The sequence below is a fragment of the Crinia signifera genome, chromosome 2 (genome assembly GCF_055691185.1).
Source record: "Crinia signifera chromosome 2, ASM5569118v1, whole genome shotgun sequence".
Lineage (NCBI taxonomy): Eukaryota > Metazoa > Chordata > Amphibia > Anura > Myobatrachidae > Crinia > Crinia signifera.
Window position 1 is genome coordinate 392,735,852 of NC_139218.1, and position 27,765 is coordinate 392,763,616.

Below are 27,765 nucleotides of genomic sequence, written 5' to 3' on the forward strand. Positions count from 1 at the left end.
ACAGCGCCACCGTGTGGCCACGATACACACACTCCGCACTCCGCAGGCAGGCAGGCAGTCCTGCACGAGTCCACAGTCACACACACCACACACATACCCACACTCTGCAGCTCTGCACACACACACCACACACGTACCCACACTCTGCAGCTCTGCACACACACCACACACATACTCACCCTCTGCAGCGAGCCCAGCCTGCACACACACCTCACAGTCACTTCAGCCCTGCACAGTGCACACACACCACACACACAGTCACTATGCAGCCCTGCACACACACCACACACACAGTCACTCTGCAGCCCTGCACACACACCACACACACAGTCACTCTGCAGCCCTGCACACACACCACACACATACTCACCCTCTGCAGCCCTGCACACACACCTCACAGTCACTTCAGTCCTGCACACACAGTCACTCTGCAGCCCTGCACACACACCACACACACAGTCACTCTGCAGCCCTGCGCACACACCTCACAGTCACTTCAGTCCTGCACACACAGTCACTCTGCAGCCCTGCACACACACCACACCACACACACAGTCACTCTGCAGCCCTGCGCACACACCTCACAGTCACTTCAGTCCTGCACACACAGTCACTCTGCAGCCCTGCACACACACCACACACACAGTCACTCTGCAGCCCTGCACACACACCACACACACAGTCACTCTGCAGCCCTGCACACACACACTCCACACACTCACAGTCACTCTGCAGCCCTGCACACACACACATACTCACAGTCACTCTGCAGCCCTGCACACACACCACACACTCACAGTCACTCTGCAGCCCTGCACACACACCACACTCACAGTCACTCTGCAGCCCTGCACACACACCACACACATACTCACAGTCACTCTGCAGCCCTGCACACACACCTCACAGTCACTCTGCAGCCCTGCACACACACCACACACTCACAGTCCCTCGGCAGCCCTGCACACACACACCACACACATACTCACAGTCACTCTGCAGCCCTGCACACACACCACACTCAGTCACTCGGCAGCCCTGCACACACACCACACACACACTCACAGTCACTCTGCAGCCCTGCACACACACACACACACCACACACTCACAGTCACTCTGCAGCCCTGCACACACACCTCACAGTCACTCTGCAGCCCTGCACACACACCACACACTCACAGTCACTCTGCAGCCCTGCACACACACCACACACACAGTCACTCTGCAGCCCTGCACACACTCACAGTCACTCTGCAGCCCTGCACACACACCACACACTCACAGTCCCTCGGCAGCCCTGCACACACACCACACACATACTCACAGTCACTCTGCAGCCCTGCACACACATACTCACACTCTGCAGCCCTGCACACACATACTCACACTCTGCAACATGACTGTAGGTTGACATGGGTTAGGTCAACGGGGTCATTAGGTCGACACAAGCATTAGGCTGACATGGGGAAGGTTAACAGCTAAAAGGTCGACATGGTTGTTTTTTTTTTTAAACATTGTCCCAAATTTCGACACAGACACTGAAATGTAGCACCGCGTCCCCTGGCTGCACTCACCATGCTTCGAACGCAGTGCCTCGCTACACTCGACACACTATATACTTCCACCACACCCTAGTGATGGTAGGGCATGAAATGCCGCCTGTTGGCACGCTTAGATTTCAGTTTGACCACACCCCACCCAAATGTAACTCTCTCTGCACATGTTTCATCTGCCCCACCTGCAGTGCAGCATGGTTTTGTCCAATAAAAAAGGAGTTTGCTTTGCAAACAAACCAGAATCCCCCCTGTGTGTACGCAGCTGAAGTACTGAGCGTGTTTATGGTTAGTTATTGCACAGATGGATAAGATTTCGTTTTATGGTTTTGTTTTATGTATTGCACAATAATACTAGCCAAGGCTACATTGGGCAAATACCTGGGCTGGTGTGCTGCTTTTTCTGGCTGCTTTGTTATATATATATATATATCCGGTAGATGTGGCACTCGTAGCTTATGTAATCAGATGACAAGAGCCAATGTGATAACAACGTTTCAAATTTTAGTAATTTTTCATCATAACCTGATGAAAAATTACTAAAATTTGAAACGTTATCACTAGAGACAGGATTATATGCAACATAAAAAGCTTGAAATATGCATGCAAATATGCATGAAAAATACTTAAAATATGCATGAAAAGTGTTAAAATATGCTACATTAAATAATAAAAAAAGTAATTTTTTACTTGTTTATTTAAAAATCAGCATACAATTAATTGCAAATAAACCTCAACAGCATCTGCAGATGTCTAGTGCTGTACACATGATTTTTTTCTTCCTGGATGCTACAGCAGACTGCAGCGTCCTAGGCTCTTCTTGCATCAACTACACGGAACCTCATCTCCAGTGCTGATGGATCACATGTCAGCATAGCGTGTGAAGGTGGCGCAGTGGAAGGCTTCCTCCCTGCGCCGCATACTCACTGTGACACGGTATTTCCTCCGCAACGCTTGATGTCACAACTCTTCCGCCCGCCTCCTCTGCTGCAGAAATCTGTCTCTTTGTGTAAAGTACCTTATTTAGTCGACAGGATAGCACCCCCCGCTAGTAGAAAACAATATAGCGGTGAACACCCTGATTCTATAGGGTAACCTAAATTCTTCTTTTGTGTGCAGATCTCAATCCCACCCCCCTCCAATCTTTGTGTAAAGTCCCAGGCCAGGAGCAGGCATAGGTTCAGGAGCTTCATGACGGCATCCGCCCCGACTGACTTTTGGCAACATGGATTGGCAGCCTAGAGCAGTGTCAGACATAGTGCACATCCAAGGTTCCCCACACTGCGCACATATTGCCCCAGCCTGCACAATCTACCACTACCTGGCCAGCAGCAGCAGGGCAAAGTAGTGCTGTGACACGTGGATGGAAAGGGGGCGGTGCCTAAAATATGCACCATCACTAGATTTTAGTTAAAATATGCAATAACCAGTGAGAATGGGCAAAATATGCAAATGCATATGCAAATATGCAAATGCATATAATCCTGTCTCTAGTTATCACATTGGCTCTTGTCATCTGATTACATAAGATACGAGTGCCACATCTACCGGCTCTATACCTATCTTCTATGCTGGCACCAGCTGAAGCTCCTTACGTTGTTTGGAGTGCCTGACCCTCCATTTACTATATATATATATATATATATATATATATATATATATATATATATATATATATATATATATATATATATATATATATATATATATATATATATATATATATATATATATATATATATCTATCAATGTTAATCTTAGCATGGTATCTGTAGTTCTTTCCATGAACCCATATGTACACCTCAGAATTATTACGGTCAATGCTACTTATGAGTTACGTTATAGTTTGAATAATAATAATGGTGGTACCGTATTGATCAGGAGTAAGCAAGGGCTCTGTATGTGCAATAAAGATGTATTTCATTATCTAATAGGAAACAGTAAAGGCCCCCATACACTATGCGATTTTGGTCCGATTTCATCCGATTTCGGCACTTGGTGCCGATAATCGGATGAAATCGGCCCAAAATCGTATGTGTGTGATGTCTGATCCGATGCGCGGTCCCGTGCGCATCGAACCGGATCAGGGAGGTCGGACGGTCTGTACATACGATCACGTCCGACCTCCCTGTATGCATATGCCTGCCACCTGACAGGCATATGCATGCAGACACCGGGCGGGCAGCGGGTCCCTGAGCACCGGCTGACTGACCTGGCCGGGCGGTGGTGCGTGCGGCCAGCGGTGGTGGGGGCGGGCGGCGGGTGCGGTGAGCGCTGCTGACCTGGCCGGGCAGTGTACTTACTTACATAGCAGCAGCGGGGACGGGCAGCGCAGTGGCGGCTATTATATTTTGAAAATACTTGTCAAATGACCGGCCGCTCTCTGATTGGCCGGAGAGCTCCCAGCCAATCAGAGAGCGGCCGGTCATTTGACAAGTATTTTCAAAATATAATAGCCGCTGCTGCTATGTAAGTAAGTACACTGCCCGGCCAGGTCAGCAGCGCTCACCGCACCCGCCGCCCGCCCCCACCACCGCTGGCCGCCCCCACCACCACCGCTGGCCGCCGCCCCCACCACCGCTGGCCGCCCCCACCACCGCAGCCGCCGCTGCCCGCCCCCACTACTGCCGCTGCCCGCCCCCACTACTCCTCACCGCCCTGCAGCTCCCCGGGTTTTTTTTAACATGGGATAAATCGCATGCGATTTATCCCATGTAAAAAATGGCACATCAAGTGCCAAATTGTATGTGAGCCTCCCGGGGAGCTGCCGGGCGGCTCGCAGGTAAATTGGGTCCGACTTGTCCCTAGGACAAGTCGGCCTAATGTATGGGGGCCTTAAGACTGGACACTGTAAGGAAATGTTCTTATGTCACGTCATTAGGGAGTTATAGATACGTATATTAGGGGATACTAACATGGAGGGGATAGTGGAGTCAGCAGAGGTGACACCGGGTCTGGTGACACCTGATGCACACTCTACATTTACACTAAACCCCGCAACACCAGTGGAAAGCGGGTGTGGGATTGAGGGGCCCCCATTTTTATCACTCCGGGGGAGTATACAGAATCAGTGAAGATGCTGAGGGGCAGATTTATTAAGCTTGGAGAAGAGATAAACTGGAGATAAAGCGGAGAAAAGGTAAAAGGAGATAAAGCACCAGCCAATCAGCTCCCAACTATCTTTTTCAAACACAGCTGATTGGCTGTGGTTTATCTCCTTTTACCTTTTTTCCCGCTTTATCTCCACTTTATCTCTTCTCCAAGCTTGATAAATCTGCCCCTCAGTTCCACCAGAGATGGGGCTTTCTTCCTCGTGGGCCTCTTGCTGGTGACACCTGGGTAGTGATGTCACTGAGACCCAGGATTAGGCAGAGGGTGGAAGGGGAAGTGTTGGCTGGTGAGTAGGTGTGTAGTTAGTATGCTGGTGCATCTCCCATTGGATCCCTAGTACTTTGTACAAAAGGAAGACATTGGAGTCACCAGCCAATAGCGACAGTTGTTACATCTTATGCTAATCCTCCTCACTTCCCTTTAGTCTGAGGCTCTGCAATGCTAGGACACCACAGTTCTGATTAACATCCATCGTTACCTGTGAGGTCGCATCCAAAGGTCTCCGGTCGCTGCCTTAGGGCAACTGCATCTGGCTAGCCAGGATCACTGCTGCGTCCTGGACATGTAACCTGCAGCCTGTACAGTCACTGGGTGAGTCGCCTGGTCAGTGCTGGTGACCCCGCCCTTTCTGTGCAATATCATGCACTGACATAGGGCATACTATTACTAGGACATTTTATCATCAGGGACTGTATTCCCCGGTATGCAGGACCGAGGGCTCCTCCACAGTCTCCCTCCGCCCATGTCCCGCCACAAGCTCCCCCCGCCCATGTCCCGCCACAGTCTCCCCCCGCCCATGTCCCGCCAGTCTCCCCCCGCCCATGTCCCGCCACCGTCTCCTTCCGCCCATGTCCCGCCACCGTCCACGTCCCGACAGTTTCCCTCCGCCCATGTCCCACCACAGTCTCCCCCCCATGTCCCGCCACAGTCTCCCCCCGCCTATGTCCTGCCACAGTCTCCCCCAGCCCATGTCCCGCCAGTCTCCCCCCGCCCATGTCCCGCCACCGTCTCCTTCCGCCCATGTCCCACTACCGTCCACGTCCCGACAGTTTCCCTCCGCCCATGTCCCGCCACAGTCTCCCCCCCCCATGTCCCGCCACAGTCTCCCCCGCCTATGTCCCGCCCCCGTCTCCCTTCACCCATGTCCCGTCACAGTCTCCCTCCGCCCATGTCCCGTCACAGTCTCCCTCCGCCCATGTCCCGCCACAGTCTCCCTCCGCCCATGTCCCACCACAGTCTCCCCCGCCTATGTCCTGCCACAGTCTCCCCCAGCCCATGTCCCGCCAGTCTCCCCCCGCCCATGTCCCGCCACCGTCTCCTTCCGCCCATGTCCCACCACCGTCCACGTCCCGACAGTTTCCCTCCGCCCATGTCCCGCCACAGTCTCCCCCCCATGTCCCGCCACAGTCTCCCCCGCCTATGTCCCGCCCCCGTCTCCCTTCACCCATGTCCCGTCACAGTCTCCCTCTGCCCATGTCCCGCCACAGTCTCCCTCCGCCCATGTCCCGACCACAGTCTCCCCCGCCCATGTCCCGCCACAATCTCCCCCCGCCCATGTCCCGCCACAGTCTCCCCCCGCCCATGTCCCACCACAGCCTCCCCCCGCCTATGTCCCACCCCCGTCTCCCTTCACCCATGTCCCGTCACAGTCTCCCCCCACCCATTTCCCGCCACAGTCCCTCCACTGCACAGAGGGAAAACCATTTGCAATCACTGACCATCCAATGGTTTCCCCCATTTGCAGCCGCAGGGTGCTGCAGTGGGTGTAGGGAGATGGAGGCTGATGCGGTCGTCAGCAGCCCTCCCTCCCAACCGCCAGGCCTGATTGCGTTTTTAGGCGAAACTTCCAAAAAATGCCAGGGTACTGCCTATGATCAGGCGCTGGCTGTCAATCACCTTTGCTAACCTATGACTGTCCATTGCTGGCTTTGTCCGCACAGAGAGCTCATGCATGCGCACTGCATTCTATAAACGCTCAGGCTGCCAATTCGCAGTGGAGCGAATGGATCTGAATCGGGCCCTGGGTATCATCACCCCTACCAGTGATGAGATGGATAGTGGACTTAGGGGGTTATTCAGACCTGATTGCATGGCTGCGAGCGCACAGGCTGACTGAATATCGATAGACCGTGCATGTGTTATTCTGTAGTATGCATCCGCCATGCAATAAAATCCTTTTTTTTTTTTTTGTCGCTAGCAATACGCAAGTTGATTGACAGGAAGCTGGCGTTCGTGGGTGGTGACCGGCCATTTTCTGGGAGTGTCTTGGAAAACGCGGGTTTCCCCAGCAAGTATGTCCTGGGCTACGTACAGACTGCGCACACTGGGAAATCAGTAAATGGTGAGCGGTCTGCGAATGGATTTGCAGCTAATCGTTGATCCAGCTAATTTTCACAAGCCATGCTAAGCAACTAGCAGGCAGAGGCGTAGTTGGGGCGGTGCACAAGCTCCGGGCGCCGAAAAGGGGGTGGGGTGTATGCAAATGAGGGTGTGGCTTATGCTAATTAGCCGCAACATCATTTTTATACGAGAATAGACGCTGTGCGCATGCGCACAGCGTCTATTCTATTAGATCGGGGGGTCTCCCAACTGCCACCCCCCGCAGCGGGACAATGCCTGCCGCGGGTGGGACAGCGGGACAGGACCCGAAAATTGGGACTGTCCCGCTGTAATCATGACAGTTGGGAGGTATGCATAGAGGACAGAATGTCCAGACATGTCATTGTGTCACATAGAGGACAGAACGTCCAGACATGTCATTGTGTCACATAGAGGACAGAACATCCAGACATGTCATTGTGTTACATAGAGGACGGAACACCCAGACACGTCATTGTGTCACATAGAGGACAGAACGCCCAGACATGTCATTGTGTCACATAGAGGACAGAACGCCCAGACATGTCATTGTGTCACATAGAGGACGGAACGCCCAGACATGTCATTGTGTCACATAGAGGACGGAACGTCCAGACATGTCATTGTGTTACATAGAGGACAGAACGTCCAGACATGTCATTGTGTCACATAGAGGACAGAACGTCCAGACATGTCATTGTGTTACATAGAGGACAGAACGCCCAGACATGTCATTGTGTCACATAGAGGACAGAACGTCCAGACACGTCATTGTGTTACATAGAGGACGGAACGTCCAGACATGTCATTGTGTTACATAGAGGACGGAACGCCCAGACATGTCATTGTGTTACATAGAGGACAGAACGTCCAGACATGTCATTGTGTTACATAGAGGACAGAACGTCCAGACATGTCATTGTGTCACATAGAGGACAGAACATCCAGACATGTCATTGTGTCACATAGAGAACAGAACGCCCAGACATGTCATTGTGTCACATAGAGGACAGAACGTCCAGACATGTCATTGTGTCACATAGAGGACAGAACGCCCAGACATGTCATTGTGTCACATAGAGGACAGAACCTCCAGACATGTCATTGTGTCACATAGAGGACGGAACGCCCAGACATGTCATTGTGTCACATAGAGGACAGAACGCCCAGACATGTCATTGTGTCACATAGAGGACAGAACGTCCAGACATGTCATTGTGTCACATAGAGGACAGAACGTCCAGACATGTCATTGTGTCACATAGAGGACAGAACGTCCAGACATGTCATTGTGTTACATAGAGGACAGAACGTCCAGACATGTCATTGTGTCACATAGAGGACAGAACGTCCAGACATGTCATTGTGTCACATAGAGGACGGAACGCCCAGACATGTCATTGTGTTACATAGAGGACAGAACGTCCAGACATGTCATTGTGTCACATAGAGGACAGAACGTCCAGACATGTCATTGTGTCACATAGAGGACGGAACGCCCAGACATGTCATTGTGTTACATGGAGGACAGATTGCCCAGACATGTCATTGTGTCACATAGAGGACAGAACGCCCAGACATGTCATTGTGTCACATGGAGGACGGAACGCCCAGACATGTCATTGTGTCACATGGAGGACGGAACGTCCAGACATGTCATTGTGTCACATGGAGGACGGAACGTCCAGACATGTCATTGTGTCACATAGAGGACGGAACGTCCAGACATGTCATTGTGTCACATAGAGGACGGAACGTCCAGACATGTCATTGTGTCACATAGAGGACAGAACGAGAAATGTCATTGTGTCACATAGAGGAAAGAACATCCAGACATGTCATTGTGTTACATAGAGGACAGAACGTCCAGACATGTCATTGTGTCACATAGAGGACAGAACGTCCAGACATGTCATTGTGTCACATAGAGGACAGAACGTCCAGACATGTCATTGTGTTACATAGAGGATGGAACGCCCAGACATGTCATTGTGTCACATAGAGGACGGAACGTCCAGACATGTCATTGTGTCACATAGAGGACAGAACGTCCAGACATGTCATTGTGTCACATAGAGGACAGAACGTCCAGACATGTCATTGTGTCACATGGAGGACAGATTGCCCAGACACGTCATTGTGTCACATAGAGGACAGAACGTCCAGACATGTCATTGTGTCACATAGAGGACGGAACGCCCAGACATGTCATTGTGTCACATAGAGGACGGAACGTCCAGACATGTCATTGTGTCACATAGAGGACAGAATGTCCAGACATGTCATTGTGTCACATAGAGGACAGAACGTCCAGACATGTCATTGTGTCACATAGAGGACAGAACGCCCAGACATGTCATTGTGTCACATAGAGGACGGAACGTCCAGACATGTCATTGTGTTACATAGAGGACAGAACGTCCAGACATGTCATTGTGTTACATAGAGGACAGAATGCCCAGACATGTCATTGTGTCACATGGAGGACAGATTGCCCAGACATGTCATTGTGTTACATAGAGGACAGAACGTCCAGACATGTCATTGTGTCACACAGAGGACAGAACGTCCAGACATGCCATTGTGTCACATAGAGGACAGAACGTCCAGACATGCCATTGTGTCACATAGAGGACGGAACGTCCAGACATGTCATTGTGTCACATAGAGGACGGAACGTCCAGACATGTCATTGTGTCACATAGAGGACGGTACGAGACATGTCATTGTGTCACATAGAGGACAGAATGTCCAGACATGTCATTGTGTTACATAGAGGACAGAACGTCCAGACATGTCAATGTGTCACATAGAGGACAGAACGCCCAGACATGTCATTGTGTCACATAGAGGACAGAACGCCCAGACATGTCATTGTGTCACATAGAGGACAGAACGAGAAATGTCATTGTGTCACATAGAGGACAGAACATCCAGACATGTCATTGTGTCACATAGAGGACAGAACGCCCAGACATGTCATTGTGTCACATAGAGGACAGAACGTCCAGACATGTCATTGTGTTACATAGAGGACAGAACGTCCAGACATGTCATTGTGTCACATAGAGGACAGAACGCCCAGACATGTCATTGTGTCACATAGAGGACGGAACGCCCAGACATGTCATTGTGTCACATAGAGGACGGAACGTCCAGACATGTCATTGTGTTACATAAAGGACGGAACATCCAGACATGTCATTGTGTCACATAGAGGACGGAACGTCCAGACATGTCATTGTGTCACATAGAGGACAGAACGAGACATGTCATTGTGTCACATAGAGGACAGAACGTCCAGACATGTCATTGTGTCACATAGAGGACGGAACGTCCAGACACGTCATTGTGTTACATAGAGGACAGAACGTCCAGACATGTCATTGTGTCACATAGAGGACAGAACGTCCAGACATGTCATTGTGTCACATAGAGGACAGAACCTCCAGACATGTCATTGTGTCACATAGAGGACGGAACGTCCAGACATGTCATTGTGTCACATAGAGGACAGAACGTCCAGACATGTCATTGTGTCACATAGAGGACGGAACGTCCAGACACGTCATTGTGTTACATAGAGGACAGAACGTCCAGACATGTCATTGTGTCACATAGAGGACAGAACGTCCAGACATGTCATTGTGTCACATAGAGGACAGAACCTCCAGACATGTCATTGTGTCACATAGAGGACAGAACGTCCAGACATGTCATTGTGTTACATAGAGGACAGAACGTCCAGACATGTCATTGTGTCACATAGAGGACGGAACGCCCAGACATGTCATTGTGTCACATAGAGGACAGAACGTCCAGACATGTCATTGTGTCACATAGAGGACGGAACGTCCAGACATGTCATTGTGTCACATAGAGGACAGAACGCCCAGACACGTCATTGTGTCACATAGAGGACAGAACGTCCAGACATGTCATTGTGTCACATAGAGGACAGAACGCCCAGCCATGTCGTTGTGTCACATAGAGGACAGAACCCCCAGACATGTCATTGTGTCATGCTGCTTTCCCACTGCCTACACGGGTAATGACCCGTTTTTTTTAAACGGGTCTTTAAACGGGTAAGAGCCATAAAGACTCTTTCCCACTGCAGCTTTTAAACGGTAAATTACCGTTTAAAAGCTGTTTTTGTCACATTCCCACTTACCCGTTTAAAAACCCGTTTAAGCAGTGTAAAGATAGGGGGGGGGGGGAGAATTAAAAAAAAAAAAACAGCGTGGGGTCCCCCCCACTGCCGTAACCAGCACCAGGCTGAAAGAGCCGGGGCTGGTAATAAAAAATCAGGAAACCCGACAAATAGGGGTTCCCTGATTTTTTACAACCAGCCCCAGGCTCCAGGTCCGGGGCTGGTTCCCAAAATACGGGGGACAAAATGACTAGGGGTCCCCCGTATTTTAAGAACCAGCCCCAGGCACAACCAGCCAGCAGGGTAATGCCACAGCCGGGGGACACTTATGATATAAGTTCCCGCGGCCAAAGTATTAACCCTACCGACCAGTCAGCCTGGCCAGGGGCCCTGGGGGAGTGGGGACCCCCCCAGTAAAGGGGTCCCCCCCCTCCAGGACTTACCTGACCAGGCTGAAGCCTGGTGCTGTCCTCGATGCCCCTGGGCGGTGGGCATCGAGCTGATGGTATGGTGTAAAAAATAGAATAAAAACCATTGTCTTTTACTGGTGAACTATGAGTCCCAGCAAGCCTCCCCCGCAAGCTGGGACTTGGAGAACCACAAGTCCCAGCCTGCGGGGCATTAAAGGGCCCGCTGGGTCTTGTAGTTCCACAGTAAAAGAAAGAGTTAAATAAACACACTGACACACGTGAAAAATAAAAGTTTAATACATACATAACACATACATACTGATACTTACCTATCTTGAGCCCGTAGGTAGCCCTGGTCCTGATGTCCTGGTCCGTGTCGGCGTCTGTATCCATGTCGGCATCCCTGTCGGCGACGGCGTCGGCGGTCCGGAGTCCGAAGAAATCCATTTGGGAAGCTGTGGAAGGAAACCATACTCACCTGTCCCAGCGCGACGTAGTCCAGGTAAGGTCTTTGCAAAAAAAACAAACCGAACACCCGAACCAAGCGAACAGGCAGAGAGCCGCACGGTGTGTTTACATCGTGCGGCTCCGCCCCCGAATGCCGCTATTGGCCGCCTTGCGGCCTAGCGGCCAATCAGGAGCCGCTAGGCCGCAAGGCGGCCAATAGCGGCATTCGGGAGGCGGAGCCGCACGATGTAAATAAACACACGTGCGTCTCCGTCAGTCCGGTCTGGTTTCGGGGTGTCGGTTTGTTTTTTTGCAAAGACCTTACCTGGACTACGTCGCGCTGGGACAGGTGAGTATGGTTTCCTTCCACAGCTTCCCAAATGGATTTCTTCGGACTCCGGACCGCCGACGCCGTCGCCGACAGGGATGCCGACATGGATACAGACGCCGACACGGACCAGGACATCAGGACCGGGGCTACCTACGGGCTCAAGATAGGTAAGTATCAGTATGTATGTGTTATGTATGTATTAAACTTTTATTTTTCACGTGTGTCAGTGTGTTTATTTAACTCTTTCTTTTACTGTGGAACTACAAGACCCAGCGGGCCCTTTAATGCCCCGCAGGCTGGGACTTGTGGTTCTCCAAGTCCCAGCTTGCGGGGGAGGCTTGCTGGGACTCATAGTTCACCAGTAAAAGACAATGGTTTTTATTCTATTTTTTACACCATACCATCAGCTCGATGCCCACCGCCCAGGGGCATCGAGGACAGCACCAGGCTTCAGCCTGGTCAGGTAAGTCCTGGAGGGGGGGGACCCCTTTATTGGGGGGGTCCCCACTCCCCCAGGGCCCCTGGCCAGGCTGACTGGTCGGTAGGGTTAATGCTTTGGCCGCGGGAACTTATATCATAAGTGTCCCCCGGCTGTGGCATTACCCTGCTGGCTGGTTGTGCCTGGGGCTGGTTCTTAAAATACGGGGGACCCCTAGTCATTTTGTCCCCCGTATTTTGGGAACCAGCCCCGGACCTGGAGCCTGGGGCTGGTTGTAAAAAATCAGGGAACCCCTATTTGTCGGGTTTCCTGATTTTTTTAATACCAGCCCCGGCTCCTTCAGCCTGGTGCTGGTTACGGCAGTGGGGGGGGACCCCATGCCGTTTTTTTTTTAACGTGTAAAGGGCTACCCCTTTCCCACTGCCGAAAAAACGGCTCTTACACGTTAAAAACACTGCTTTTTACACGGGTAACAAAAACCGGTATTTGTTACCCGTGTAAAGCAACCTGGAGCTTTCCCACTGCAGCTCTAGCCGTTTAAAAAGGCTAAAAAAACGGCATTTACACGTGTAAAGCCTGCAGTGGGAAAGGGGCATCACATAGAGGACAGAACGTCCAGACATGTCATTGTGTCACATAGAGGACAGAACGTCCAGACATGTCATTGTGCTACATAGAGGACAGAACGTCCAGACATGTCATTGTGTCACATAGAGGACAGAACGTCCAGACATGTCATTGTGTCACATAGAGGACGGAACGTCCAGACATGTCATTGTGCTACATAGAGGACGGAACGCCCAGACATGTCATTGTGTCACATAGAGGACAGAACGTCCAGACACGTCATTGTGTCACAGAGGACAGAACGTCCAGACATGTCATTGTGTCACATAGAGGACGGAACGTCCAGACATGTCATTGTGTCACATAGAGGACGGAACGTCCAGACATGTCATTGTGTCACATAGAGGACGGAACGTCCAGACATGTCATTGTGTTACATAGAGGACGGAACGTCCAGACATGTCATTGTGTCACATAGAGGACAGAACGTCCAGACATGTCATTGTGTCACATAGAGGACAGAACGTCCAGACACGTCATTGTGTCACATAGAGGACAGAACGCCCAGACATGTCATTGTGTCACATAGAGGACGGAACGTCCAGACATGTCATTGTGTCACATAGAGGACGGAACGTCCAGACATGTCATTGTGTCACATAGAGGACAGAACGTCCAGACATGTCATTGTGTCACATAGAGGACAGAACGTCCAGACATGTCATTGTGTCACATAGAGGACAGAACGTCCAGACATGTCATTGTGTCACATAGAGGACAGAACGCCCAGACATGTCATTGTGTCACATAGAGGACAGAACGTCCAGACATGTCATTGTGTCACATAGAGGACAGAACGTCCAGACATGTCATTGTGTCACATAGAGGACAGAACGTCCAGACATGTCATTGTGTCACATAGAGGACAGAACGTCCAGACATGTCATTGTGTTACATAGAGGACAGAACGTCCAGACATGTCATTGTGTCACATAGAGGACAGAACGTCCAGACATGTCATTGTGTCACATAGAGGACAGAACGTCCAGACATGTCATTGTGTCACATAGAGGACAGAACGTCCAGACATGTCATTGTGTCACATAGAGGACGGAACGCCCAGACATGTCATTGTGTCACATAGAGGACAGAACGCCCAGACATGTCATTGTGTCACATAGAGGACAGAACGCCCAGACATGTCATTGTGTCACATAGAGGACAGAACGCCCAGACATGTCATTGTGTCACATAGAGGACAGAACGCCCAGACACGTCATTGTGTCACATAGAGGACGGAACACCCAGACATGTAATTGTGTCACATAGAGGACAGAACGCCCAGACATGTCATTGTGTCACATAGAGGACAGAACGTCCAGACATGTCATTGTGCTACATAGAGGACGGAACATCCAGACATGTCATTGTGTTACATAGAGGACGGAACGCCCAGACATGTCATTGTGTCACATAGAGGACAGAATGTCCAGACATGTCATTGTGTCACATAGAGGACAGAACGTCCAGACATGTCATTGTGTCACATAGAGGACAGAACGTCCAGACATGTCATTGTGTTACATAGAGGACGGAACGCCCAGACATGTCATTGTGTCACATAGAAGACAGAACATCCAGACATGTCATTGTGTCACATAGAGGACAGAACGTCCAGACATGTCATTGTGTTACATAGAGGACGGAACGTCCAGACATGTCATTGTGTCACATAGAGGACAGAATGTCCAGACATGTCATTGTGTCACATAGAGGACAGAACGTCCAGACATGTCATTGTGTCACATAGAGGACGGAACGTCCAGACATGTCATTGTGTTACATAGAGGACAGAACGTCCAGACATGTCATTGTGTCACATAGAGGACAGAATGTCCAGACATGTCATTGTGTCACATAGAGGACAGAACGTCCAGACATGTCATTGTGTCACATAGAGGACAGAACGTCCAGACATGTCATTGTGTCACATAGAGGACAGAACGCCCAGGAACGTCCAGACATGTCATTGTGTCCCGCATTTCCATCCATCACCCGGGACCCCCCTCCCAGCAGGGGGGGGGGGTGGTCCGCGGTTTAAATGACGCGATCGCGTCATTTTAGCCCCGCCCCCTGCAATGACTGAAATACCGACATTGCACTGCCAGGGGCAGGGCTAAAATGACGCGTTTGCTATAGCCGCAGTCCCACTAGAGCAGCCCATCCATTGCTCCGCCCCCGGACCGCCCCTCCCGGTGATGGCCACGCCCCTACTCCAGTGAGCTGGCTGCCCTCTCCCGGAGAGGGCAGCACAGAAGTCGTCAAGTATGAAATACAAATATATATATATTACACTAGGTGATTCATCGCGCCCTACGGACGCTCTTCACACCGTCGTAAGGGGCTGCGCTTATTGTGAGACATATGGTTACAATTGTATGAAAAATGCCCTGTAATGCAACTTGAGTTATAGGTGAAATGTGTTAAATAGAGAGCATATGATTTGGAAGGGGGTGTGTATTGTTTTGTTTAATTAAAAAGCGGTTGTTTAGGTGTGTGTGTGTGGGCAATAGTATAGTAGGGTGTTTTGAGTCAGCGGCCCCCCACTGGCGGAGGTCACAACACAGGAAAACAGGAGGCTGGGTAGTGATAGGGGTGTGTGGGCATAAGGGGGACTAAAGAGGAGGATGGGGGACACTGTGCAGCTTCTGCCATTGGGTGAGGGTCCAGCGTGGCAGCACAGGAGTACAGGATGGTGGCCCTGAGTCAGTGTCTCCTCCTACTGGGTGGGAGTTAGGGTGCATGAGAGCAGGAAGCTGGGTAGTGATAGGGGTGTGTGGGCATATGGGGGGGGGGGGGGTTTTGCCGCAAATCGCGGGAGGGGGGTCCCGGGGCGGGGGTTGCCGCGAATCATGGGAGGTCGCGGGGGGGGGGGGCTGCTGAAAATTGCGGGAGGGGGGTCACGGGGTGGGGGTGGGTGCCGCGAATCGCGGGAGGGGGATCGCGGTGGGGGTGCTGCGAATCGTGGGAGGGGGGGGGTCGCAGGGGGGGGGGGAATCACTGGAGGGGGGGTGCCGCGAATCGCCACAAGAAAGAATCAACACAGAAAGGTCAACACATGTAAATGTTGACATAAGCGTGGCACTTCATTGGTGTCCATGTCGACACATGAGAATGAATATGAAAACAAATGTGTAAATAGGGTCTGAGGCAGGGCACGCCCTGGCAATTTCCTGTGATCAATTTCCTGGGTCCTACCCGGGATTCTGGTGTAAACTTGGTATAAGTGTAACTGAGCCTGTAGCTATAATCTGAGTGACAGCTCCCCCTCCCCCTGTGTACAGAATGTGACCCCACTGGTATCTGAGTGACAGCTCAGCCTCGCCCTGTGTGCAGAATGTGACCCCACTGGTATCTGAGTGGGGGGGGGGGAGAATCACTGGAGGGGGGGTCGTGGGGGGGGGGGGGGGTGCCACGAATCGCCAAAAGAAAAAAATCAACATAGAAAGGTCAACACATGTAAATGTTGACATAAGTGTGGCACTTCATTGGTGTCCATGTCGATGAGAATGAATATGAAAACATTCAAAAATTGAAAAATAAAGCTTCAAAAACTCATGTCAACCTTTTTCATTGTCGACCATAGCCGTGTCAGTGTTTTGCATGTGCCATTTAATCCTGGGGTTGCCATGAATCGCGCGGGGGGGGGGGGGGGGGGGGTGGGGGTGTCGGCGAATCACGGGAGGGGGGGGTCGTGGGGGGGTGGGTGCCGTGAATCGCGGGAGGGGGGTCACGGGGGCGGGGTTGCCGCGAATTGAGGGAGGGGGGGTCGCGGGGGGGTGCCGTGAATCGCGGGAGGGGGGTTTCGCGAATCGTGGGAGGGGGGGCGGGGGTTGTGTTTTGCTGCGAATCGCGGGAGGGGGGGTCACGGGGGGTCGGGGTGCCGTGAATCGCGGGAGGGGGACGGGGTGGTGTGTGTTTTGCCGCGAATCCCGGGTGCGGGGGGCGCTCACCTGGTGGATGTGGAGTAGGTTCCTGGGCAGCATGGGGAGGCAGAGGGTGTCTGGCACTGTGCAGAATGTGACCCCACTGGTATCGGAAGCGGTCATCTATTAGAATGAACTTAGGTCTACAGTCATTAGGTCGACCCCACTAGGTTGACTGGCAGGAAGGTCGACCTGACTTAAGGTCGACATGGGCCAAGGTCGACATGACTTAAGGTCGAATTTGCATAAAGGTCGACATGAGGAAGGTCGACTGGTCATAAGGTCGACACGAGATTTTTCACTGTTTTTTTGAGCCGACATGTGCCGACAGGCGGTATTTCATGCCCTACCATCCACTAGGGCATGGAGGAGGTTATTAAAGCTGTGGCGAGCGAAGCGAGCCACCGTGCCCGATGCATTGCGAGCGAAGCGAGGGTCCGATTCTCATTGCCAATCATTGACCAGTCGACCTTCCTCATGTCGACCTTTATGCAAATTCAACCTTAAGTCATGTTGGCCCCTGTCGACCTTAAATCAGGTCGACCTTCCAGCCAGTCGACCTAATGGGGTCGACCTAATGACTGTAGACCTAAGTTCATTCTGACAGATGTACCGATTCCCTGGTATCTGAGTGTCATCTCAGCCTCGCCCTGTGTACAGAATGTGACAGCTCAGCCTCGCCCTGTGTACAGAATGTGATCTCACTAGTTTCAGAAACTTTCACTTTCATTTCCCTCTTATGCTGCCAGCGATGGCGTCTGCTGATCTGAGACAGGAGCTGGACTGTTCCATCTGCCTGAGCATTTATACAGATCCTGTAACCCTGAGATGTGGCCACAACTTCTGCCGGGTCTGTATTGATCATGTGCTGGATACACAGGAGGGGGCTGGAGTTTATAGCTGCCCTGAGTGCAGAGCAGAGTGTCAAGAGCGTCCTGCACTGATACGGAACATAACGCTGTGTAACATAGTGGGGAGGTTCCTGTCTGCTCGGCCAGATCAGGAGGAGACCGGGATCTGCTGCACTCACTGTATTCACTCTCCTGTACCTGCTGCTAAGTCCTGTCTGCTGTGTGAGGCTCATCTGTGTGATAATCACCTGAGAGTACACAGCAAGGCAGCAGAACACGTCTTATGTGACCCCACCACTGCCCTGGGGAACAGGAAATGCTCCGTCCATAAGAAGGTCCTGGAGTATTACTGCACTAAGGATGCTGCCTGTATCTGTGTGTCCTGCTGTCTGATTGGGGAACACAGAGGACATCAGGTGGAGTCATTGGATGAGGCCTCAGAGAAGAAGAAGGAGAAGCTGAGAGATGTTCTGCAGAAACTGACCAGGAAGAGAGCGGAGACTGAGAATAGAGTGCAGAGACTGCAGGAGCGCAGGAGAGAGGATCAGGGAAAAGCAGCGGGTGTCACAGAGACAGTCACTGCCCTGTTTAGAGACATCAGGAGACAGCTGAAAGACCTGGAGAAGAGAGTCCTAAGTGAGATCTCCAGGCAGGAACAGCGCGTTTCACTCTCAGTCTCTGATCTGATCCAGCATCTGGAAATAAAGAAGGACGAGCTGTCCGGGAAGATGCGTCACATTGAGGAGCTGTGTAACATGTCTGACCCAGTGATTGTCTTACAGGAACCGGACACAGGGGACTTGTGTGACACTGAGGACACAGAGAGACATGATAACCAGGTCCGTGGTGCAGGAGGTCTGGATGTGGGACTCATCTCCCGGACATTACACACATTATCTGATATAATAACAGGGATAAATACAGGGATCTATGTGCAGGAAGCTACAGACCTATTACTGGATGTAGCCACAGCTGGTGATACAGAGTCTGATATAGTAACAGGGATAAATACAGGGATCTATGTGCAGGAACCTACAGACCTATTACTGGATGCAGCCACAGCTGGTGATTATATACAGATATCAGGTGACAGGAAATCTGCATCATGGTCACAATACCAGAGACACCCAGTAACACCAGAGAGATTTCAGTATTATCAGGTAATCAGCACCAGGAGATTCTCCTCAGGGCGACATTACTGGGAGGTGGATGTCAGTAAGTCAGTGAGGTGGGCGGTGGGGATGTGTTATCCCAGTATAGACAGGAGAGGACAGCAGTCACACATTGGATATAATAACAAGTCCTGGTGTCTGTGTAGGGGTAACAGTGGGCACGCAGTGATACATGACAGGACAGAGATCCGGTTACCTGGTAATATCCCCTGTGACAGAGTGAGGATATACCTGGATTATGAGGCAGGACTGATGTCCTTTTATTCTCTGTGTGATCCCATCAGACACTTACACACCTACACCACCACCATCACTGAGCCCCTCCATGCTGCATTATGGGTACTGAGAGGGTTTGTAACTATATGTGGGGGAGTCAGGAGCTGGGAGACATTACCATAGGAAATCTACCCAGAGACTGGTGACATCACAGGAAGGAGAATCTGATTGGGGGAACATTCAGCACATGGCTTATGGCTTAGCCGCTCCCCCTGTGTGACCAATGTGCCTGGAGATGTTCCAGTATTGGTGTGCTAGATACTGTCATTATATACAGTACAGCAGGGTTGCCGACTTTAAAAAAATCCTCTCCGGGAGAAGCCCGGAGAGGAATCTTGCATTACGCGTTTTGGGGGCGGGGCTTAACTGTGACGTCATTAAACCCCGCCCCCATTACGACAAATAGCCGAAATAACTGTTATCCATGGAGGGGGCGGGGCTAAAACGTCACGATTGTGCCGTTTTAGCTCCGCCCCCTCCCCTGAGACCCGCGGATTGCGGCATATAAATGCCGCGATCGGGGGGCTCAGTGGGGGTCCCCCTGATTCCGGGAGGGTTGCCCACCCTTCCGGGGGCCGGGAGGAAGGACCCCATTTTCGGGAGACTCCCGCAAATTCCGGGAGGGTCGGCAACCCTGCAGTACGGTAAAATGTTATATTAATAGTGGTGATTATATAGCGCTCCCTGTATATACCGCAGCCCCATGTCCCACCAGGCCTGCGCCTGTATTCTGGTGTGGGGTCTTTGCCGGCAGTTAAGATACACTTAGATTTATACTGTATTATATGTTTTTTTTTTTTTTTTTTTTAAACATATTTTATTGGGTTTTCAATACAGAATAAAGAAATAAATGTCAAGCAGATGACCGATGAAAATTAAGCGGAACATGACAGAATCATGGTATCAATACAGTATACACAACAGTCCTATTTGACAGTGTCATATACAAATAGCTTTACTGTAGCTCAATAGGACTAGTAGAGTGGAGATCCTGCAAGATATAATTATATCTAATACAGAAAAAAAAAAAAATAGAGATAACATAAATAAAACTACTATCTGAAAATATAAGAGCTGAATAAGGGGAAGACGGACAGACAAGGGAGAGGGGGGAACAAACATACGGGAGGCAGTATAGGGGGGATATATAGTGAAAGATCCAGGTCAGTAATTCTGGTGTAACCGGAGTAAAGTACAAATGAAACATATCATGATTAATCTGTCAGGAATGTCAATTACCAGTCGCTATCCGACGCAGCAAGCTCCAGGAGGTATTTTCAAACAGTCTCATGATGTGATCTTGAGATTGGGTGTCAAGGGTATTAATAAAGTGCTCCCATTTTTTATAGAATTTCTCTACACCTGCCTCCACATCTGGGATCGTAGAGCGTCTATCGCAATATAGGATTTGGATTAATTTCTGTTTGACCTCTGTAAGGGAGGGGGCCGACCGGGTAGTCCAATGTATAAGGATGGTTTTCTTGGCAACTGTGATTATCGTGGCCAGAAGTCGAATTTTATATTGTTTATTCTGTTTGTCAGGGCCTAAGTTCCAATTTTTGAAGTTCCCACAGATGCATGCTAGTGGATCTGGGGTCAGGTGAAGGGAGAGCATGGAGTTAATAAATTGAGTGACTTTGTTCCAGAATTTCCGTATCTTCCCACAACCCCAGATGCAGTGAAAGAAATCTGCGTGCGAAAGCATGCATTTGACACAGGCACCTGTCTCTGCATTTGTCATGTGTTTCCTCTGAGCAGGGGAGATATATGCCCTGTGGATCGTTCTGATATGGACTTCTTGTAAATAAGAGGAGTGTAGGTATTTAAGGGTAGTGTCGTATTGGGACAGAAGGTCAGGTAACAATGAGATGCTGGGGGTATCTGTGGACCATTTCTGTAAGGTTGTAGACCAACTGGAGGACGCTGTTAGGGATATTAATGGTATATATAGGGAACTGAGTCTGTATGGAACAGAGGGAATGAGTTTGAGGAGGGATTGGAAAAGGCATGCCGTGTTATCCGAATTATTCGGCTTAGGAAGCGATTGGATGTAGTGTCTGGCTTGAAGGTACATGTAGAAGTTTTGAGAGGGAAGTTGGTATCGCAATTGGAGGTCAGCAAAGGAGAGCAATTCGCCTCCAGGGTCAAATACTTTATTGATGGAGGCTAGGCCCTTCATTTTCCATTGGGAAAAAGTAGAGTTAGTTAGTGACGGAGGAAAGGCTGGATTGCCCCACAGAGAAATGTATGGGGAGTATAAGGGGCTACAATGAAATTTCTTCGAAATAGTTATCCAGGCTCTGTATGTATCTGTAAATAAAGGATGTTCTTTAATAAAAGCTGGGAGGTCTGGCCATTTAGTGTGGAGCAGCCCGTTTGGCGAGAACGGGGCAAACAAAGCGGAATCTAGTTGGGTATCTGTGTAGGAACTATTGTCAAGCAGCCAGTCACCAATATACCTGAAGAATATGGCATTGGAGTATTGTGACAGGTCTGGAAAGCCCAGTCCTCCTTTGTTACGGGGTAGACGCAGTTTGGCGAAGGCTATTCGGGGTCTTTTTCCTTGCCACAGGAAGCGAGAAAAAAGGGAATTGAGGACTTTTATATCTTTGGGTTGAAGTGTTATGGGTAACATCTGCATTATATAAAAAATTTTGGGGAACAGAATGCTTTTTATCGCCGCTATCCGTCCTAGCAGGGAGATGGGCAGAGACATCCAACTATCCAGGTATCTCTTGATTTTGTCAATTATTGGGGTAAAGTTTATTTTGTATAAGTCAGCGAGGTCTGAGGGAATATTGATGCCTAAATATTTAATGGAAGTGAAGGAGATGTGGAAAGGTTGGAGTATCGGCAATGTTTGGAAGTATAATGGTGCACCTTGAATTGGGAGGATCTCAGATTTGCTCAAGTTTACTTTATACCCTGACACCCGGCCAAAGGCAGCTATCAAATCAAGCACTGCGGGAAGGGATGTAGAAGGATTGGAAAGGAACAAGATCATGTCATCCGCATATAAGGACACTTTTAGTACATGGTTTTGGATAGGGATCCCCTCAATTAGGGAAGAGTTACGTATCGCGATCGCTAAGGGCTCTATGGCAATGGCAAATAAGAGGGGGGATAATGGGCATCCCTGTCTGGTGCCCCTTGAAACTGTAAATGATGAGGAGATAGAGCCATTGCATGATATTTGAGATACTGGGGAATTGTATAAAGTACGTAGGATATTGATGAAGCCAGGAGTAAACCCAAAATGGTGCATTGTTGTAAAGAGATATTCCCAATTAACTAAATCAAATGCCTTCTCGGCGTCGAAGGAAACAATTAGTTTAGGGGTCGAAGGGGGCGTGTATGACATATGATGAATAATTCCTAGCATCTTCCTAACATTTATTACGGAGTGTCTGCCTACTATGAACCCTGTCTGGTCCGGATGGATGATCTGCGGTAAATGGAATTTTAATCTATCTGCCAAGATCTTCGTAAATACCTTATAATCAAAGTTAAGTAAAGAAATGGGTCTGTAAGATCCCGGCTGAGCTGGATATCTGCCCGGCTTGGGGAGCAATCTAATAACCGCAGAATTGAAGTATAGCGGGATGGATTGGGTAGTAATGATATGGTTATAGAATTTAACTAAATTATCACCAAGCCGGGGGAGTAGAATTTTGTAAAATTCCGCGGACATGCCATCCGGTCCAGGGGCTTTTGAAGGTTTAGATTGTTGGATCACTCTCGTGACCTCATCTAGTGTAATTGGGGCTTCTAGTCTATCGGCATATTCCTCTGGATATTGGGGGAGGGTGGGAAGTGCCCAAGGAGGGGGAGATGACTCTATTAGGGGGTTGTTTGTGTGTTGGGGGGGTTCAGTGTAAATCTGCGAATAAAAAGTCCTCATTACCTCAGTTATCTGGCTGCTTGACGACACCATAGTTCCATCTGCGCTACGCAGGGGGTGTACTAGTGTGGTTGGCTGTGAGCCACGTAGAATGTTGGATAGGAGTTTGCCCGTTTTGTTTCCATAACGGTGGAATTTGAAATTAGATGAAAACATATATCTATCGCTTTTTGATTTTAGATATTCATCATAGTGAATTTTAGCTGTGTTATAGGCTGCTTTATTGTTAGGGGATGGAGTTGATTTAAATGCCTGGAACGAGTTTGTTAGGTTTGTTTGTAAATCGAGGTAGGCTGTTGCCATCTTTTTATTTTCAGCTGCGACATAGGAGATAACTACTCCACGCATAACAGCCTTACCCGATTGCCAAAACAAAGCCGGATCTGACTCTGCACTCTCTGCGTTATTAAATTGAAAATCCATCCAGGCTGCATCTAATTTATTTCGGAAAGAGATAGATTGGGAGAGGTAGTTTGGGAATTTCCATAGTCTGAAGGAGCCTCTATTAGTGTTGGTTTGGAGTGTTATCCACATAAGAGCATGATCGGATAAACATATTGGTTCAATTACGGCTTCTTGAATATTAGGAAATAGTGAGGAGGCTAGTAAGATATAATCTATTCTGGATAGCGTTTGGTGAGCAGAAGAAAGGCAGGTATAATCTCTTTCTATTGGATTAATTGCCCTCCATGCATCTATTAGTTGAAGTTGTTTGGCTAGGGCCGGCACACCCAGTTTTGGCAGTACAGTGGGGGTTCTCTGTGAGGAGGATCTGTCCAGAATGGGCGAGGATATTAAGTTGAGGTCACCCAATAAGATTAGGGAAGAGGGGTTATACGGGAGTAGCCTAGTAATCAGGGAGGTGAAGAAAGATTTCTTGTATACATTTGGGGCATATATCGTACAGAAAACATAAGGTACATTGTCAATAGTAGTTTCAGCTATAAGATATCGACCGTCGGGGTCAATGTCGGTCTTTGTAATAGAGATATTTAAACAGCGTCTAACAAGAATAGCCACACCACGAGATTTGGAATTGAATGGGGCAGCTGCCAGTAATTTCCAGCCCATCATCTGTAATTTGAGATGTTCGGCTGCAGTTAGATGTGTCTCCTGGAGACAAGCCACATCCAATTTCAACTTGGTTAGATAGGTGAGAATTTTCCTTCTCTTGGCCGGGGAGTTAATGCCTCCCACGTTCCAAGTTCCAATTTTTAATGACATTTAAGTAATAGGAGAATTGTATCTGCACCAGTGTAAGACATAAATACTGAATCCAACAGAAGCTGAGTTATAGGAGGGGGGAAGGGAAAGAACACAAGGAAAGCAACATACGGACAGGGGGGGACAGTACGACTCATGAAAAAATAGGGCTGATAAAAGGTACATTGGCCCAATTCTAATAATCTGAAATAAGCAACTAAGCATGAACATATAATTTATCATTGTTGTGAAACCGAACTTTATCACTATGGTGATAGGAGGTAGAAACAATGAACCTCAAACCTGAACACTTTGAACAACCTACGTGTATAGAATGTATGTTAAATACGCTCTGACATTAATTTCTCTCTAATGCTCTATATGTTATTAGGAGCAATACTATTATATTCAAAACATTTAAAGAGCTATGAAAGCCGTTGAAACTAACTATGAACATTTTTTATGAAGAAAACCTGACAGTTGTTAGGCTGTAATTCTGTGGAGATCATCCGTGACCTGAGGGAGGGTCAGATATATCCGAAGTATGGTCACTATGTTGTCTGTCCTCCCTGAGGAACGACTCGGCATCTTGTGGGGTGTTGAAGTCTTTGAAAGAGGTCCCGTCAAAGATTCTCAATTTGGCGGGATATATCATTGCAAATTTTTTCTGCTCTGTCACCAGACGAGAGCAAATCGGGGAGAAGGCTTTCCGCGCACGAGACAGTTCCACAGAAAAGTCTTGGAATAGGTATAGTCTGGAGGACTCCCAGATAATTTCTTTTTTGCTCCGGGAGGCTGACCAGATGGCTTGTTTGTGGAGATAGTTAAGGCAACGAAACAATACCACTCGGGGGCGGTTGGATGTGGATGAGGAATTCTGGCCCACTCTGTGGACTCTTTCGATCACCATGTCTCGACAGTCCGATTCTATGCCCAAAAGGGAGGGCAGGGTGTTCCGGACGAAGTGGGCTAGTGCTGGTCCCTTGACTGCTTCTGGGAGGCCTACCAGACGGATATTGTTCCGTCGAGACCTATTTTCGAGATCATCCACCTTGTTCCAGAGCTGATAGTTGCTTTTGTCTAGCCGTGGTACATCTCTTTTAAGGCGGGAGACATCTTGAAAAATTTCGCCGACTCTATGTTCAGTCTCCTCGACTCTGTGGGTGAGGTGGTGTAGCTGAGCAGTGATATCTGCTACCGCCTTTGATAGTAATGGGCCCATAGTTGCTGTAATTGCATCTACTACAACATTATATGTGACATAAGAGTCTTGAGCTGCCACCGCTTTTTTATGAGCAGGTGATAGATCTTGGTTCTCAGAGTCGGTTGTCGTATTCGGGTCAGCACGTCTCTTTTCCTGACGTTGCTGATGGGACTGCATGGTAGAGAGTAGCAAGGAGGGTTTATTTATGAAAGATGTTCTAAAAGTATACGGGACAGGACAGGAGAGTATGTCTGAATGATATCCGTATCAGAGCGTATTGGAGGAAGTGGTCTAGGTGAGGCTCATATAAGATATGTTCAGTGCATGACCACGTTAATTAGCATAGAGAATTAAATAGACAGGATCAGTTGTGAATGAGATTCAATTAGAATTGGCTATCTGTAGAATGTGAGTAGCAGACTGACCAGCATGTCTGCAATCACTGAGGAGAGGTTTTGTCTACAGATGTATAGCATACAGTCAAATGTGAAGGTCACAAAGATCCTTTAAGGGGGTGGTGAAGGATGGCAGTGTCCACTTGTGGCTGCAGACCGAATAGGGGAGAGACTGAGTCTCAGTAAGCAATAGTAAGCTGGAGTGTGGCACCTAGCTGCTAATAAAGCTTATATACAGCGATTGTCTGGTAGCTGAGGAGTTGCTGCTAAGTATGATTAGCGTGCAGAGACGCTGAGGCAGTTCAGCAGGGTTAGGATTATACTCACTGTTGTGTGAGGGAGCTTTTCTGTGTGCTGCTGCTGCACCAAAGAAAATGGCCGCCGGTCTGTGGGGATGAGAGCTTTTAGATGGCGTCTTCTGCCTTTCCAGCCCAAGTAAGCTGCGCTGGAGGTCCCCTGGGAGCGTCCACGTAGGTAGGAGAGATGGTGAGGGGTATGTGAAGCGAGCTATGTGCCTCCAGCGGGTTTTCAGGCCCGCGAACGTAGCTGCGGCGTCCGCGCCCCGGCTGGGTGTTGAAATCGAGGCCCCGGCTTCTCCGGCGGGTAGGCCGCAACCCGCAAAGACGTTATATAACGTCCCCCGGCTCCGCTGCGCTGCCCGCCGGGTGTCTGCTGTGTCCGTGGGGTGGGGAGAGTCTGCTGGTGTGGGGATATGGGGTGTAAGACTCCCCAAAGGGCTTGTTTGAAGAAGCTTGATCGCGGAGCTCCAGGAAGGTGCGTCTGCTCCCTATCTCGGTCAGGCCACGCCCCCCTGTATTATATGTTATATTAATAGTGGTGATTATATAGCGCTCCCTGTATATAACGCAGCCCCATGTCCCACCAGGCCTGCGCCTGTATTCTGGTGTGGGGTCTTTGCTGGCAGTTAGGATACACTTAGATTTATACTGTATTATATGTTATATTAATAGTGGTGATTATATAGCGCTCCCTGTATATAACGCAGCCCCATGTCCCGCCAGGCCTGCGCCTGTATTCTGGTGTGGGGTCTTTGCTGGCAGCTAGGATACACTTAGATTTATACTGTATTATATGTTATATTAATAGTGGTGATTATATAGCACTCCCTGTATATACCGCAGCCCCATGTCCCGCCAGGCCTGCGCCTGTATTCTGGTGTGGGGTCTTTGCTGGCAGTTAGGATACACTTAGATTTACTGTATTATATGTTATATTAATAGTGGTGATTATATAGCGCTCCCTGTATATAATGCAGCCCCATGTCCCGCCAGGCCTGCGCCTGTATTCTGGTGTGGTGTCTTTGCCGGCAGTTAGGATACACTTAGATTTATACTGTATTATATGTTATATTAATAGTGATGATTATATAGCGCTCCCTGTATATACCG

The 27,765-nt window shown here is 49.4% G+C and overlaps 1 protein-coding gene across 1 annotated transcript; it reads left to right on the forward strand.

The window, feature by feature from the left end:
• Nucleotides 1-18,104: 18,104 nt before the first annotated feature.
• Nucleotides 18,105-20,083, forward strand: LOC146058241 (E3 ubiquitin/ISG15 ligase TRIM25-like). The gene has a single exon (XM_083170433.1). It carries the CDS (start codon nt 18,106-18,108, stop codon nt 19,774-19,776), a length of 1,671 nt encoding a protein of 556 aa, XP_083026559.1. The 5' UTR covers nt 18,105; the 3' UTR covers nt 19,777-20,083.
• The last annotated feature ends 7,682 nt before the right edge of the window (nt 20,084-27,765 follow it).